Raw genomic sequence first — 17,139 nt, 5'->3', positions numbered from 1 at the left:
AGAAACCGCAAGAGCGTGAACTCCCGTGCTGCTTCTGACCAATCAGATTTGAGAATGCAGCAGCGATGTGGTGTAATGATGGATATTTACCATTGATAGATTTGATTTGATTTGATTTAATATTAGCAACGTTTTCTGAATGTTTTCTGAATGTTTTCCAAGCAACATTTCAGTGTTTGCTTTATTTACAGCAATTCTTTTTCTTTTTCTTTTTTTCTCCTTGTTTTTTTTTTTCTTCCCACCAGCTCATGGTTATCATACTCTCTTACACACACACACACATGCAGAGACATACACACACCATTAAGCTGTCATTTAGATAGATTTGATAGTGTGTGTGTGTCAGATGTCAAGTGTGAGTGAGTTACAGCGTCTCGTATCATGTTTCTATCTGACGCGTTTCTGGTGCAATGGGTCACGTGACCTTATACACGCAGGTCATCGGCTCAGATCATCGGCTCAGATCATGTTCCCATATCAAAGTCACCGTGGCCTGAAAATGTAAACACCCAGGACACGGACTTGCTCATAGACAGCGTGCTACCGAGCAGATCCTCCCGAGGTCACCGAGCTCATGCTTTCCAACCTGAAGATTTAATCGTACGCAGGATTTCACGTATATAAATAAATAAATAAATCTGTAGATTCGGTGGAAATTGTTTTGAACAGTGGAGCGGGGTGTGTGTGTGTGTGTGTGTGTGTGTGTGTGTGTGTGTGTGTGTTCTATAGTAGTGATGTACCTCCACGAAGCACGCTCCTGTTCTCACGTACGTTACACTGGAGACTCCTTGCGTAAATGTTACCACCACCGTATCATAGGTGGCGTGTGTTTTCGTTACTATAGAAACGACAACGCCGTATCAGAACGAGCACGTTAATATTAACAAAGCGTAAAAAAAACAACGACTGAAACCGGAGACTCATTCCTTGAACGTGAAGTAAATGGACTTTAACGATCTATCGTCAACGTTTACGTGTTTTGTCTTTGTCGAACAACACCAGTCCTTCCGAATGAACCGTTACTATAGCAACGATGACGTATTAGAACGAGCGCGATTCAGAGCAGCGCTATTTAGAGAAAATGAATCGGAACCTTCTGACCAATCGGAATCGAGAATTCAGCGGCGCAGCATGGTCGATCACCAAGTTCTGTATCGTAGTCGCATGCAAAAGTTTGCACACCCCTATTTAAATCACGCATCTGATTTCGGCCGCTTAAAGTCTCCGTGAAGAGACCGCGACGCGTCATGACGTCATGTCCGCCGAACCGGGAATTCAGGGCCGGACGTGTCGGGTTGCTCCGCCCCGCTTTTAAATAGCCGATCGCGTTTAGCTTACCGCCGAAGTCACATTTACGGCCCGTGCTCACCGATGTGATCTCTCTCGCTCGACGACGACGGCGACTTCGGCGAGGTGGTTTTTATAACGCTGTGGGCGGGACGCTCCGGATTCTGATTCTGATCGGACCGAGAAGCTGAAGTGCAGAACGGTGTCCTCGAAATTGCCGATCCGTATCGGTGCTAGAGAGAGGCCTGTACATTTTTCAACGCGTGTGTCTTCTGAACGCGGACTTCGCCATCGTTTTGCGGCACGCCACTTTAGAGCTAAGCGGACGGACACGTCCGTACTGAAATCCACCGAAAAATTTCATCTTTTGTGTGTTTTGTTTTATCCGCAGTATCCGTTCCTTCTCGGACTCGCGCTGGCTGTGAGCTGGAGCGTGCTGGTGTGCGTGAGCCGCGTCTACATGGGCATGCACTCAGTCCTGGTAAGCCAAAAACCCCACACAGACTTGCATATAACACGTGCATAACACGTGCAATATTTCTAAAAGGACCCGGATGACTCCTGACACGTCTGTGTCTAGTTCTCACGTGCTCTTCTTGCATTTGGAAGTGACCTTGCAGAGGGGTCGTTTCCACTCGTATCGCTAAGTAAATAAATACCTAATGACCTCGTCGATGAGTCGTAATCTTACGGCCTTTGGTGTACTTTGTGCTCACGTCATTTCACTTCAGCCGTATTTACTCTTTTTTTGCTTTTATGCAAATAATTTCTCACGTGTCACGTGTTATGTCAATTATTCACTGTGATAATCTGACCTAATAAACCTGATGTGTTAGCAGGATGAACATTCATGACTCATGCTCAAAGTCAAGTTAGTCAAGGCACTCATTATACACACACACACACACACACACACAAATTTACACTCATGGAAGGGAATGTCTTTGAGTTCTAGCTGTGAATTATTTTCCTCTTTCTAACCGGTTCGAACGCTGCGCTCACGCTACAGATGTTAACTCCTGTTTCCTTCAAATTGATCGTTTCACTATCCTTGCACATTTAAGGAGCAAAGTTCAGCTTCTGCGTGAGATCGAGACCAAAGGTGAACGATTTAAATCACTCGGGCAAGGCATGAGCGTCTTCGAATCTTTAAAGTCATAAATCTTCGTCATAATCCGCTTTATAATTCGCGCTCGCCTTTTAAGGTGCCGGTTTTTTTTATTTTTTTTATTAGTGTTATTATTATTATTGTTTTAATCACGACATAATATGTATGTATTCTGATAAATATACCTTGCATGGCCAAAAGTAAGCGGACGCCTGAAGACCACACTCGTATGTACTGGTGGAACATCCCGTTCCAGATGTATTCCCCTGTTTCGCTGTTATAATAAGCGCCAGTCTTCTGGGAAGGCGTTCCACTAGGTTTTGGAGGCGTGGCTGTGGGGATTTGTGTTCGTTCACAAATGAGCGCGTTAGTGATGTCGGGCGAGGAGGCTCCGGGTCCGGGTCCGGGTCATCCAAAACACATATGTGTGTAATGAGTGTCAGGTGTCCACTTAGTTTTGGCCTCTTTTTTTTTTTTATATACAGCACTGATATTTACTGATATTTTGGCTTCTCTCCTCCCAGGACGTGATTGCCGGTTTCCTCTTCAGCCTGCTCATCCTGGCCGTTTTCAGTCCAGTCCTGGATGCCATCGACACGTTTAACCTGTCTTCCACTTACGCCCCCGTCCTCGTCGTCTCGCTCCACGCCGTCTTGGGGCTGTTCTCCTTCACCCTGGACACGTGGAGCACGTCCCGTGGCGACACCGCTCAGATCCTGGGCACGGGCGCGGGCATCGCCGTGTCGTCCCACCTCAACCACCAGCTGGCTCTGATCCACGATCCTCCCGCCTCCATGCTGCCCATGCAGGCTCCGCCGCTCAGCTTCGGCCTCTTCGGGTGGAGCTTGCTCCGATTTGTCCTGGGCGTGGTGATGCTGATGATCACCAGGGCGGTTATGAAGGCTCTGACGATCCCCCTGGTGTGCCGCGTCGTCGGGATCTCGAGCCAGGACGTCCGCAGAGCCAGGCAGCACATGCAGGTCGAGCTTCCGTACCGCTATATCGTCTACTGGACCGTAGGGTTCAGCGCCTTCTTCCTCGTACCCTTCATCTTCAGCCGCGTCGGCTTGTCCTGATTGGCCGACGCATCAAACGGGTTAATAAACGAACAAATCGGAGCTCGAGTTTTAGCGCTGCAGTTCCTCCAAGACAAAAAAAAATAAATATATATATATATTCTTTTAAAAATTCCCCAAAATTCTTTGAGTTTATCATAAAAACCTGCACTGCCCAAAGCAAAGGCTTCTGATCGACATCTTACAGCAGTATAGCACACGTTTAGAGCTAATTCATCATTTTTACTTTTTTTTTTTTCCTTCTTCTTCTAAAACCAGGTTTTTACGTTCAGGGTTAATATCGTCGTGGCTTCCGTTTCTGACGAACCGTTTTTCTAAATATTTTCTTCACGTCGCGAATAGGCACATATCTTATCGAAACCCTGTGACTGCAAGTTCTCAGACTTTTCACTTCGAACACTTGAAGATTTTATTTTTTTTCCCCAGAATAAGATTCCATTATTTGGGATCAAGGACTTTTTCTTCTTATGTATCGTTTTGTTTTTTTTTTTTTTTTTTTCCACTTTAATTTGTTCGACTGAAATATTTCTGACTGAACTCGGAAGACCTCAGGATCCTCCAGCTGACTGAACGGACCCGAGAGAACCAGGACGACCTCGCGGTTCGAGGCGGACCGCGTGGTCGTGCTTCTCCGTCGATCCGTAAAGGTGTCCGCTGTGAAGTTTTTTTAAACACCGAAGGCAGAGCTTTTCGTTTAGTCCTTTAGAGAATCGAGAGATTTAACCACTCTCCGACACGAATAATTCAGGGTTGGTCTCTGTGCACACAGATTAATCATTCCCTTTCGCTCACTAATATGAATACGAATATGAAAATACTCTAACCCTGTAAAACTGACGCCGATTTTGGGAGAACGCGAGCACGTTTTTTCCCCCCGAGTTACGCGGCGTGCTCGATTCGTTAACATGTTTGCGTTGTAACGTCCTAAACGCGACTGCGGAATCTTCGGGAAGATCTACGGGGCTGTCGCGTCAGCGCATAGTTCCAGCATTCGTTGGGTGATCCCGGTCAGGATCGCGTTCACGCCGACGGTAACCTGCGCGCTCGCGCTGCCGTTGCATTCAGACGATCGGTTCTAACCACGCCTTTCTCATGTTTCTCGTCGGGTTCATTAAAAATAAATAAATAAATAAATAAATGCAGTTTTACCCCGTGCTCTGAAGGAGACGGAAAACAAATCCAACGTCTACCGTGTAAGCTCGGAGAGGTCTTCTGTTGAAATGCACTGTTTCCCAGAATGCACTGCTTTTATGTCTGCTCGTGTCGTCGTCAGGCTTTTATTTAATTTCTTTCTCTGTGTGTGTGTGTGTGTGTGTGTGTGTGTGTGTGTGTTCTGCGTTCACACTAGCCAGAGACGAGTAGTTTGTGAGCCATTGTCGCTTGTGGGCGTGGCCTGTTCTGATTTGAGACAGTAGTAGTTGTACAGTTTATACGCGAGCGTTTGTTTAAATTGGATGCTTCGGTGCAGTTTTTTCGAGCGCCGGGCACATTTCTGCGTCATACCTAATTTGCATACAGCCCAAACGACGGCGAAAACGAACAGTCGCTCGTCGCCGGTAGTGTGAACGCGAGGTTGAGTGTGTGAGTGTGTCCACTATAAATAAAAGTGGAGAAGGTGTGTACCTGGCAATAAGAGCAGCATCTCGTCCCTGGCCAATAAGGGTGAAGCTTCGTGACGCGTTTATCAGTTGTATTAACTGGGTGACATCCCGTAATCGGGATGCGTGAGAAAAGCACTACAGCTGGACGTTCTGGACCAATTCGTTCAAAATATGGAATAAAAACTCCCAAGATGTCCTTTCTTTTGTGCCCACAGGCGCTTAAATACATTTATTTATTTATATAAGTGTAGGCCCAATCACCATGCAATCAAATGTTGTTCGATTTTTTTTTTCTTTTATCTTCAGTGAGAAATCTGATTCTTGACTTTAAAAAGTAACCCAAAGAGTACTGAAGCAGCCGAGACGCGCTTCTCCAGATCCTAGGAGGTGAAATGATACCAGAGCTGACCAAAATGGCCGCCCCTTTTTTAACGTCAACGCCGAGGCAGCGATTTACGTTCTTCGGTTTGATTCTGAGCGCCGAGGACTCTTTAACCGTTTGGGTTTTCTCGCCACGTAGGTGGACCTCTCGCGCGGAGAGCGTTGGCGTCGGGTTTATTTTTCGCGCAGGAGCGTTCACACGGAGACGCTGTAATGTCATTTCCCGTTGCTTTCTTTAAAGTGCAGAAATGTTCTAGATGTCCCGTTTAGTCGTCGTGGCGTCCGGTTTAAACGCAGGCTTCTGAGTGAGATTATTAAAAATCGAATCAATGAAAAAGTGTCGGAGGATGTGATGTGGTGATTCCACGGGGTTGTAACGGGTGTGATGGAGGTGTGAGGCTGGAAATGAGATCTGAGGCTCGATCCGTTTCGCGTAGCTCCGACTGTGCCTTTCCCGTGTAGTATCTCTCAAGAGTTTCATTCGCGTTTGCGTACACGACGAGAACCCGGGTCTTTTTCTTTTCCGCTCAGATGTCGAGCGACGTGTCCGGCCTCCGTCCACGATGAAAGCAATAATAATTACCCACTTCCTGTCTGTCGATTTGAAATCATAAGACGGATAGGTGGAGCCTTCGGCATGTATCCTACTATGCACGTTCAACACAAACGAGTACACGGCGCAATCAGTGCTCTGTAAGTACAATAGGGTGACGTCATCCTTCCTTCCTTCTCCATTTCCATACAGGAAATATCTACAGCAAATGTCGTACGGACCCGAAGACCGACTCGACTCGAATCGTACAGTCGAGGACCAACGCGTGTATAGTTACACTTTACCGTTTTTTTTTTATGTGTGTTTTTTTTCCGTCTCTTCTGCTTTGTCTTCTCCCGTAGGAGAAGTGTTTGTGTATGAAAGAGAGTCGGGACGCCCGTGACGCGATTTATTTCACTAGCTGGTTCGTAGCAGAGCTTCCAATCGCTCGAATTCATACCAGTGATGTGTATGGGATGGATGGATAGCGCCCCCTAGTGCGCTCTCAACGCCACACCGTCTGGATTTAACACCGCGCTCGGGACGCAGCGTCCAGACAGATTACCGTGGGCACGAATGTTTTAATGTTTGAATGTTTTATCTGATTAATCTGATTAGTTTTACTGTGTTTTCCTACATCAGAATGGTTGCGTAGTTATCACAAATGCAAAAAAAAAAAGAGAGAAGAAAAAAATGTTTTTGTTTATTTTTTTGGACTGTTTTTGCGATTGCAAAAGAAAAAAGCAATGCCATTTACAACAGCTGCCTTTTGTCGTTCGTTCTTACTGTATGATATACCATATAACATAATTTATATTATATAATAAAATAAACTGCACTTTTTCATCGGTCACCGAGAGCGATGCCGCAGCGAAGTTATACAAATATACACATAAACGTGGGGGAAATGAGCAGGAAACGTAACGCGCTAGTTTAATTCTTAAGTGATTTGTAATTAGAGGTGAGAAACTTCCACGGAGATGTCTGATTTTAAATAATTTTGTAATGTTTTGTTTTTCTACTGGTGAAGGTGAGGCACTAGAGGTTGAAATGAACATACTGACATGTCGGTAGTTGTTTTGTTTTGTTGTTGTTGTTGTTGTTGTTGTTGTTTTTGTTTTTAGATCTTTCCGATCATTTCTGACACTGTAATAATCTAAAATGTCCACAGGAAAATGTTTATTTCACTGTTTTTATTCACACATGACCACTGCATTGTCTGAAGCTTAGCAATTTTGAAGATCACATCATGTTCCCTGAACTGCTTGTTTCCTGATGTACATGTCCACCTGTGTCATTAGGATATACCTTTCATACAGTTTCCTTTATACACCTTCTACGCCGCACTGACCGGAGTGAAAACACATCCAAACCAAAAACATTGTATCTAAAAATATATATATATATATATATATATAGTAATATTAATAATAAAAATGTTTTCCTCAAAATCTTCATATATTCCAAACCAAAAATCTCATTTCCTACATGATCGGCGTCCGTGATATTCCGCGTGTGTATCTCATGTCCGTAATTACGAGGTTAATCACATCAGTGCATGGTATTTTCTATAATAATCAACAAGCTATATAAATTCCCCACAAACGTCTGTAAACGTCTTTATCTCGTGAAATAAACTTCACGGTGAAATAAACAATTTAACTCCATCTACTATTGGTAGATTTCTTTTTTTTTTTATTAAGTATGCACATTTCCACATTTAATTAGTTGAAGCCTCATTTGCATAAACAAACATAACTTTTTGAGGAACTTCAAATAAAAGAAACATACTTGTAAGAATATTAGCAATCAGTATTAATTGTGATATCTTTTGTTTGTTTGTTTGTTATTGTTGTGGTGGTGTTGTTGTTTTTTTAATCATCCCTATTCACCTGTAGTGTCTCACCTTAAGAAGGAAAGAAAGAACGGAGTACGCAGGACTCTACAGAAGAGGGCAGGAATGGATAAGAGTTCCATACAATGGAAGGCGGTGGGAACCAAAACTATTTGGTTACCAACATTCTTCAAAATATCTTCCTTGGCGTTCCTTAGAAGAAAGAAATGCATACAGGTTTGGACTTTTAAGAATGAAAAATTCTTAAAAGAGTTCAAATAAGAATTTTATTATTTTCTGGCTGACCCATCCCTTTAACCATATTATCAGGGTATGTATGTATGTATGTATTTATTTATTAACTGGAGATGTGTTTAAAGCACTTTGGTTGTCCTCATGGTGATGGGTGGCAAATGACACGAGCGCCACCCAGTGGTGAGTACTTTCAGAGCAGAAATAATTATAAAGTGTGTGTGTGTGTGTGTGTGTGACAGAGAGAGAGAGAGAGAGAACTTTTCACTTATACTTCACTATGATTTTTGCCAAACGTTCATCCAGCCCTTCTCATTTAAAGGGGGAGAAAACCGAATAACTTTATTTGACCATTATGACCGTTATTTCTGTCCGAGCACCAAATCGATTCTTCAGATCCGACTCTGACTCCAGATCAGCCGAAAAGAACCGACTCAGTGTTCTGAGTCAAAAAGAACCGATTCCAACATCCCCGCTGAGAAGAAAGAAAAAAAAACCCAATAGAAACCCTTTTAGAATTTGTAATAGTTTTAATGGTTATATTGGGTTGTATTGTATTGGTGTGAATGGTCCCTGTGGATACTAGACACAACATTAATAAAGACTGGTAATGGTTAGCCAGTGGTTTGTAATGGTATTTGTAGTGAAACCCATTAGAATTCCTGTGAGGTTTCTGTTAGATGTCTATTGTTTGTGTGTTTTTAAGCAGGGAAACGATTTATACGATCTAATGCAAAGATTTGAATCAAAGAACTGATTCGTTTGCGAATCAAAGAACTGATTCGTTTGCGAATCAGAAAATGAATATACTGTATGGCAAGATAAAGAGAATTGCTAATTACTAGTATTTTATCAGATAAACATAAAACATTGTGGCTGTGTTTTTACAACTTGGTTACAGACGGCTTAGTTTTTCTGTCAAGTGCCACACACACAGACACACACACACACACACACACACACACACACAGAGTTTTACTCAGTAAACATTTTACTAAACAAAATGGCAGCTAGCATCCTCTGTGAGGAACTACGTTAGCCATGTCCATATTTTCTGGAATCAAATTTGTGCCAAACATTTCGAAAATAACTTGGCAAATATCAAACAAAGCAAGACTGTAAACAGGCCTTCGTTTCAAGCTCTTTTGTGTTTATTTTTAGTTGTTTTCTATTTTTTTTTAAAATTCTCTTCTCAGTTTATTACTGTTTTAGATGCTTGACAAATTGTTTGATACTTTTGATACACATTTAATTTGTATCCTGACGCATACAAGAACAGACTGGTGAATCTTCAAAATGGCCGCCATGGGTATACTGAAAATCTTTTTGTTTTTTTTTTGTTTTTTGTCTTTATTGTTAATATTTTTCTTGCTATATACTATAATGTTTTTTTTTTTTAGCAAGGCCCCAAAAACAATCCTACCACTTTTTCTTTTTGATTTGCACCCAAATACACTGTACAAATACTATTACAACTTCCTGTGAATCCTGTAAGTTTCTTTTAACCCGGATCATTTCAGTGTATATTTTATTATAATATAACTAACGACTGTTTTGTCCGGCGCAGGTGCGGTCACGAAGCTCCTGGAGGCTCCGAGAAATTTGCATTTATTTGACATCCTTCTAAAGGTTGCCAATGATTTAGACATGTGTTTTTGAGAGAAAACACATTTAAGGTAAATAGTTTCCCCAGCTGTTTGAGTGGACAGTCTAAATCATTGTGTGTAACGTTTATTTGATACACTCGGAAATTTGCATCGCTCACTTGAAGGGTGTCAATAATTCTGGAGTTGCTTAAATAATATGTATAAATGATCTTGTGCAAAACATTTAAAACCACACCTAAAGTCTTAATGAGCAGTACAAAGCTGTTTTTATTTTGTCTGGATTTGGCAACTGTCTGTAATGTCTTGCTGGGTCTCCCTCACATGCCCACACTTCTTCATGGACGGAGGAGTGGTGTTCTTCCATCTCTGGAGAATTTTACGCAAATCAATAGCTACTGTTTTGCATGCTGATTTTAATTTCCTTAGGAATACCAACTTTGCCTGTCATGAAGCATGGGCTTTAAGGTGTAACGCTTTTGGAGACATTTTGGTTGCCAAATGTGGCTTTGGGGAGTATGACTAAATTGTGTCGTCCTGAGGTGGTTTGTCACCTGATTTACGTCTGTTTATCTTGGGTGTATTTACAGGACAGTTCCAACCCTGATATTATCCTGATACATCTCCTAGCGACTCGTCCATGATATCCATACTTGTTCGGTCTTTTTCTGATTGCGCCGTCATAAACATAAACGTTTAATTTGCTTCCAGAGGCCTGTACAATACATGATGTAGCTCTTGGGTTTTTCTTTATTTACATCTCTGAGCATTAAATGGTCTGTCCTAACCCTAACCTTTCCTTCCTAGGAAGATTGGAAGAACTGTCTTGAAGGCTCTCCATTTACAAACCATCCGTCTCACTGCAGAATGATGAATTTCAAATTGTTTGGAGACGGCCTTATATCCCTTCCCAGACTGATGAGCAGCAACAGTTGCTTCTCTGAGCTCATGGCTGATGTCCTTTCACTTCAGTGTTCCAGAACGCCAACCTGCCAAAAGTTCTTGCTTTTATCGAGGTAGTCATGGTTCTTGATGATGAACTAATATCATTTCATGTGCATTTCATTAGTAACACCTGGCTGCTTATTACTCTCTTAATCGCACTGTTCGTCGTCACCCAGATGAACACGGGTTCCTTTCTGAGCCTGGATCCTGAAATCTTCTAAAATCTTATCACTGAATATCATTTTATTACCCTTATGTTTTATGTGTTTGACTTTTATGACTTTTATATCTACATTTGTGTTTTAAAAGAAAAATAATTACAATTCAATAACTAAAAATAAATAATAATAATAAAACAAACAGAATTTTTTTTGATCGGTTTGCTTTATTTGATAGCAATAATGAACTGTATCCTAGTTCTATTTTTGTCTCATTCGTCCACAAAACATTTTTCCATTTGCCTTCCAATAATAGGGCAATGGTAGCTCAGTAGTTAAGACATTGGACTATTGATCGGAAGGTCATGAGTTCAAATTCCAGCACCGCCAAGCTGCCACCGCTGGGCCCTTGAGCAAGGTCTTAAACCGTCAACTGCTCAGTTGTATAAATGAGATAAATGGAAGTCGCTCTGGATAAGGGTGTCTTCCAAATGCTATAAATGTATTGTCGTTTGTGGTTTATTTAACATTTAAGGAAGGAGTCTCCAGTGTCAGCACTTTGTAACGGTCAGGGGTGCAGCTCTAATTCTTCTGAAAGTTTTCCGACACCTACAGGACAGAGAAGTTTCCACTTTGCAGTTTCTCAGTAACATGACAAGCTGTGTTTTTGTTTTGTTGTTGTTGTTTGTTTGTTTTTTGTCTTATTGACTTCAAAATAAAGCTAAAAGGAAAGGCTGGTGAAGAAATGACTCTTTATAGCTGCTATAACATTATTATTATTATTATTATCATTATTATTATTATTATTTTGTATTCTTTATTTATTTGAAACATTAACTTATACAAGCATTAGTTACTGTAAAGTGTCGACTTTGTGCATCTGAATTGTATCTGATTCATCTGTATCGGTCATTCAAAATGGCTACCTGGTGCCATATATCTTCACCAGAGAGAGCAACAACCATACAATACCAGAAGTGTATGTAAGAACAAAGGAAGCAACAAGGAGATGTTTTTTTGGTTTGTTTGTTTGTTTGTTTGTTTGTTTTGTAGAAAACCAATTCAAAACTGCTTCATGAGACTTGTGACTCTCATGTAAATGCTTGGCAGAGATAAAAACACATGTAATATATACTGTATACAATACAGTATAAAAAATAAAACAAAAATAAAATAAAAGACGGGACAAAATTCAGACAGAAGGACGACAAGAGACGTCACCTGCTTTGAATGGACATGCTCTTTACTTAAAATACGACGAAGGGGAAACTCTCGCGCGGATGAAACGTGCCCTTGTACCTGACACGGTACTGCTACTGCCTGATTTTTAGCTAATCTTTAGCAGTTCTTTAGCTGTAAAACAACACGTAAGCACGTTTAAAACATTGTGGGTTTTTTTTTTTTTTAAATAACATTATGTAAGCCTACTTGTAGTCATAAATAAAGTTATCTGAACTAGCCTCCGCCCGGAACCATTTTGAAGGGCCGTTTGGAAGCTCGTGTTTCACGTCGAGCGGTTAATAGTGTCGCACACGAAGCGGAAATCGGAAGAATATCAAACCGCTCTCTTATACATACAGAGAATTAAGTAGTGTCAAAGCTGTATATATAGAACCATGACTTTATAATCGATGTAGGGAGTTATTTGAGACTTTTTGACAGGCGACGGTTTAGAGGTGGTTAGTATGTTATTGGTATAAATTCTTATGTTCATTATAAATTCGTAGGCGTGTAGCTGACTTGTTTATGTAACAGTAATCAACATTTTGGGAAATTCAGTCGTAATATTCTTCTGGAATAAATGAACAAACCTACACGGTGTATTAATGTGTTTCTACTCTAGTCATTATTATAAAGGAAAGGGTTTTTTTTTTTTCAGGGATACGAGACATGTGATTGTGAAGTGGGCGGAGCTTAAAAACCATAATAGTTCACGCGCGGACAAAAACAGTGAATATATAGTTTTTCTGTGAAGTTTTAACACTACAGGGGATGTGAGTGCGTGTTATAGGACGTGTCATTTATCCAACAGTCCGAAAAATTGAGCAAACTTGTAATAGCTTGGTTTAAGGGTTTAGAACAAAATAAAAATTTGAACGTTTTTGGCTTTTTTTTTTTTTTTTTTTTTTTTGGACAGCCCTAGGCTCCTAAAAGTTCACTACGTAGGCGTTTACAATTTTACAACAACCAAAAAAAAATTTAAAAATCTTCCTTTATTGTACAACAGTTAGTTCTGGTCCACCAATTTGATTGGTCGAGCGGCGTTCCTAAAGCTCTTCTACTTCCTGTAACCGCACTGTGACATCACCGTGTGTATCACTGTATCGCTCGTCTGTGTTCGCCATGTTATTTTCCACTTCCTAGTTCGAAACCGTCCGACGAAAGCTCGTCCAATAAAAATAAAAAGGAAGAAGGGAGGCCAATCTCACTGGATGCACTTTTAACGGGAATGTACAAGTCGTTATGAGCTAGGTAGACTGATAGCTGACAGATTATCAGTGACCGTGGCTTCTTCTGGATCTATTTCCTCTCGCGGAGCAAAAATAATATTTCTAGAACTGCTGTGTAAAAGTAAAATCGCACTCACAATCGTGCGGTATTGCTTAATTGTATAAGTGGATACACTCTGGCTAGGGTTAGGGGCAGGACTATAAATTCAACTCAGATTTCTATGAGTGTTTGATAACATCAGGTTCTGTTAACCTTGTAAGCATTTTCTTTCCCCCCGTCAGAGAGTGCCAATAATTATACTCCACTCTCATGGATTCCCTCGAAGACACCTTTGAGGCGCTGTCGATCTCCAGACGTTTGCAGCCAGATGAGCCTTCGTACATCCTGGACTTAGCCCTTTCACCCGTTGACCTCATCGCCGCGTCCTGCTCCAATCATGTTGTTCGTCTGCACGCTAAAGAGACCCTCCGAGTTCTGGGAGAACATCAGGGCCACACGGGGGCCGTGTTCGGGGTCCGATTTTCTCCGTCGTCGCCCGATCTGCTCTTCACCGGCTCTTCCGACGGGACGCTGCGATGCTGGGACGTGCGTCGGCCCGGGTCCTCCGCGGTCCGCGTGTTCAGGAGCGATCCGGATCACTCGTACTGTTCGTTCGACGTGAGCTGTAACGGCACGGTGGTGTGCGCCGGCACCGAGCAGCTGGGCGACGACAGCTTTCTGGTTTTCTGGGATTCCCGTACGACAGGAGGTGGAGCCAAACAGGAAGGGCTACTGGGGGTGTACTCAGAGTCGCACAGTGATGACATCACAGCCGTGCGCTTCCACCCAAAGCAGGCGGACAGGCTGGCGTCGGGTTCCACAGACGGCCTGGTGAACGTGTTCGATTTGAGTTTGGGAGAAGAAGACGACGCCCTCGTCACCACGTGCAACTGTGACTCCTCCGCTAGCACCCTCTGCTGGTCAGGTAGGCAGCAAATTTCTTCTGTGCCTTGCTGCCTTCTCCAAGTCATTATCGTTTACACATCGGAATGAATCATGTGGCCTCGTGTCAGAGCTGTACGTGTCTCGTTGAGCAACACCTACGCTATGGCGTTTAGTTCCACTTGAGCGCTCGCACAAGCCGGGACTCTTGGAGAGAGGCGTGTTAATCAGACATGCTCATTAGTATATTAAGCCACGCCTACCGAGACTGAACTCGAATGGTCTTTCAGCGTATTTCAATCATACTATCGTACTTAAAGGTGTAGTCAGTCATTTTTGTCAACGATTATGTATGTTGAAACAAATCTGTCCTTTCCCTTCAGCGTTCCCTCTAAAGCCACGCCCATAAAACACATTCCTTGGCTAAAACGTCTGAATGCTAGTGCAAGAATGGCGAGAAAGCCTCTTTGGCCTGATTGTTTCAAATGTTGTTGTCGACATCATGTTTTTGTTGTTTTTTTTTTACAGAAACTCTCAAGTTTGGTGTCAGAAACGTTTTAAAATATTGTAATATATCGGCTCTACGATGAAAAAGTCATCGATGCTACGATTGTTTTTTGGTTTCTTATTTATTACATCTGGTCAAATCACTATTCAATTTGACGGTTTTCAAAAACTATTTAAAATTCTTCAGCACATTGGATCGGTCATTTCAGTTGCAGGTCAGGCAGTGGAAGCGTCCGTGGCCTTGACATGCGTTCACGTTTCTTATAATCATATCGGACAGAAAGGATGGAGAAATGCGTTTACACGTAAGGAAGCATTCACCAAACTAGATTTTTTTATTTTTAGGTAAATATCAGGACCAGCTGCTGTGTCTCACTCACGACGAAGGCCTCCATCTGTGGGATTTGTCTCGGCTGGACAGCGACGACTCGTTCACGCTCTTCGGTTCGTCCGACGCTCGAACCCTCATCTCTTTACCCGATGGAACTTCTCTGGACTACTTTGTAGGCGGAACGTGGCTGGAAGAAGCAGGTCGCCTGGTCGTGGTGGGCGGATCCCATAGCGGAGAGCTCCGGCTGCTGGACTGCAGTGGCGGCGAACCGAAGCTGATGAAGTCACTGAGTGGCGGCCATTCTTCCACGGTGAGGTGTTTCCAGTGGGACGCGGTGGGTGGGGCCTTGCTGACAGGCGGAGAGGACGGGCAGCTGCTGCAGTGGAAGGCGGGAGCCGAGGAGATCAGCGTGGGGCAGAAAGACAACTTAAAAAGCGTCTCGTCCATGCAACTCAAAGCAAAATCGCACAGGAAGCAGGCGCTGAAAAGAGAGAAAAAGCATACATTTTAATTTTCATCCTTTCTGTAGAAGATTATAGTTTTAAAATATTGAACATGGATTATATTTTAATAAAACATCATATTTAAAATGGCTTTTTTTTTCTCTTTATAATCTTTCCAGCGGTTTGTGCAACAAAAAAAAATCAACTATTTGCATCAGCTATCAAAAACCTCACTGTTATTTATACTTATTCTGTTTAACGCTTAGTTTGCTTTGTTTTATTCAAATTGTTCAGACGCTCTGTAATTAATTCCCGAGGTAACGCATGCACACGGTGTTAACTGACCCATCACAGTACTTTTGCAGAAATGTCTTTACAGTTATTTCTCCTTTGTTAGAGAGAAACATCCAAATCAGAAAATCTTTATCCGATTAAAGTTCAAATTCAACTTCTCCAGCCGCGCCTTCCAAAACGAAAGGACGTTTGCTGTGTACCGATGATGAAAATACGCTAAAAGCCGGTAACTGTAAACGTATAAAAAGTATATACATCCATTGTCCATACTGCTTATTTTACACAGGGTCACAGGGCACAAGGTGGGGGGGTTCCCTGGATGGGGTGCCAACTGAGTCGCAGGGCAAAACTGCCCACATGTTGACTCACTACAGAGAATTTGGAAATGCCAGTCAGCCTACAACGCAGTCTTTGGACCGGTGGAGGAAACCCCCAGGGCACGGGGAGAACCTGCAGGCTTCGTACACACAGAGCGGAGGTGGGATTTGAACCCCTAACCCCAGGGGGTGTGAGGCAAAGGTGCTAACCTGATCAAAAAAAAAGTATGTGTATTTTTTTTAATAAATAAAAAACACTTCACAACATGCTATTACAGGAAAATATGCTTAAATCAGCTTTGTGTCCCAAGTGTTTTATTCCTCACATATAAACATATGAAATTTATTCCATAGTGTATGTGTGTTTGTTTGTTTGTGGTAAACACTGTTAAATACTTGCAATACATTTTCAGACACTTGTACCTCGTTGTAGGTGCCCAGTTACAGACTAGAGCTCTTTATTTGATTTTATTTTTTATTTATCTATGCATAGTGTGTGTTAGTCATCATCCGGCACCCCTGGGCGTCGATTTCAGAATAGAGCTGGCTGATTTATGACCAAAAACAAACAAACAAAGGAGTTGTATGTGCAAGTCGACTCTCAATAATGACTCGCACACTTCAAAGAGCCGATTCAAAGAGCCGACTAAATAGAATCTTCCTGATATAAGATTCAACCGAGGTAAACTAGGTTTTTAAAAGAAGAAAAGTATCGCTCTTTGTGTAAGAAGTGACTTTTCCTTATCGTATGTTTACTTGTGGAAGTGTGTGTCGTTTTCATGCTCGAGTGAATCGAATATATCAAGTGATTGGAACGAAACAAAACAAAATGAAACGTACACCGCTGGGTTTGGCCTCACTTCAAGCCTAACTTCATTCCACGTTTAATTTTTCTTCCACCTTCTTTTCCCCTCTCGCCGGTTGACAGCAGCGAGCTGTGGTTTTTTGTTAGTTTGTTTTGTTTTGGTTTGGTTTTTACCCGCTTCCTCTCCTTCTGCCGTACTCGGCAACCTATGTTCACTCTGCATTCTTCCCCCCCTCCTCATGATTGACACCCACGCTATCCAATCGTATCGATGAGAATCTTTAAACCGACC

The 17,139-nt window shown here is 42.2% G+C and overlaps 2 protein-coding genes and 1 long non-coding RNA gene across 9 annotated transcripts in view; 2 read left to right on the top strand and 1 right to left on the bottom strand.

Moving 5' to 3' along the window:
- The window catches only part of sgpp1b (sphingosine-1-phosphate phosphatase 1b), a 19,007-nt gene extending 7,482 nt beyond the window's left edge, over positions 1–11,525 (top strand). Inside the window, exons 2-6 of one of the 6 annotated variants that reach the window (XR_008385479.1) lie at positions 1,679–1,768; positions 2,920–3,375; positions 7,884–8,056; positions 8,200–9,747; positions 10,483–11,524. Coding sequence is in view for 4 of the 6 variants with exons in the window: in XM_053620299.1 (XP_053476274.1) it covers positions 1,679–1,768; positions 2,920–3,375; positions 7,884–8,056; positions 8,200–8,236 (756 nt within the window). In the remaining 2 variants the exon portion in view is untranslated. Of the gene's footprint in view, positions 1–1,678; positions 1,769–2,919; positions 6,669–7,883; positions 8,057–8,199 lie in introns of those variants that run through there. The other 5 variants (XR_008385480.1, XM_053620299.1, XM_053620300.1 and 2 more) reach the window with 5 other exon arrangements.
- Positions 11,526–11,950: 425 nt separating this feature from the next.
- On the top strand, positions 11,951–16,134 carry wdr89 (WD repeat domain 89). Of its 2 annotated transcripts, none has more exons than XM_053620310.1 (3): positions 11,951–12,454; positions 13,511–14,193; positions 15,003–16,134. In XM_053620310.1, exons 2-3 carry the CDS (start codon positions 13,539–13,541, stop codon positions 15,497–15,499), a joined length of 1,152 nt encoding a protein of 383 aa, XP_053476285.1. In that variant the 5' UTR covers positions 11,951–12,454; positions 13,511–13,538; the 3' UTR covers positions 15,500–16,134. The 2 variants fall into 2 exon arrangements, with proteins under 2 accessions (XP_053476285.1, XP_053476284.1); XM_053620309.1 differs by having other exon boundaries at positions 11,951–12,457.
- Positions 14,968–17,086, bottom strand: LOC128605153 (uncharacterized). Its single transcript, XR_008385481.1, has 2 exons — positions 16,883–17,086; positions 14,968–15,469 (listed from the first exon to the last, which is right to left on the bottom strand). It is a non-coding gene; the product is annotated as an uncharacterized LOC128605153 (long non-coding RNA).
- Between the last annotated feature and the right edge of the window lie 53 nt (positions 17,087–17,139).

This window comes from Ictalurus furcatus, chromosome 3 (assembly GCF_023375685.1).
Source record: "Ictalurus furcatus strain D&B chromosome 3, Billie_1.0, whole genome shotgun sequence".
Taxonomy (NCBI): Eukaryota; Metazoa; Chordata; class Actinopteri; order Siluriformes; family Ictaluridae; genus Ictalurus; species Ictalurus furcatus.
This window is presented reverse-complemented; position numbering and strand designations above follow the sequence as displayed.

Excerpts from the sequence above, each read along its gene's own strand:
- wdr89 (XM_053620310.1), top strand. The coding sequence starts at position 13,539 with ATGGATTCCCTCGAAGACACCTTTGAGGCGCTGTCGATCTCCAGACGT. Across the intron at positions 14,194-15,002 it reads TAGCACCCTCTGCTGGTCAG|GTAAATATCAGGACCAGCTG; the intron begins GTAGGCAGCAAA and ends TTTTATTTTTAG.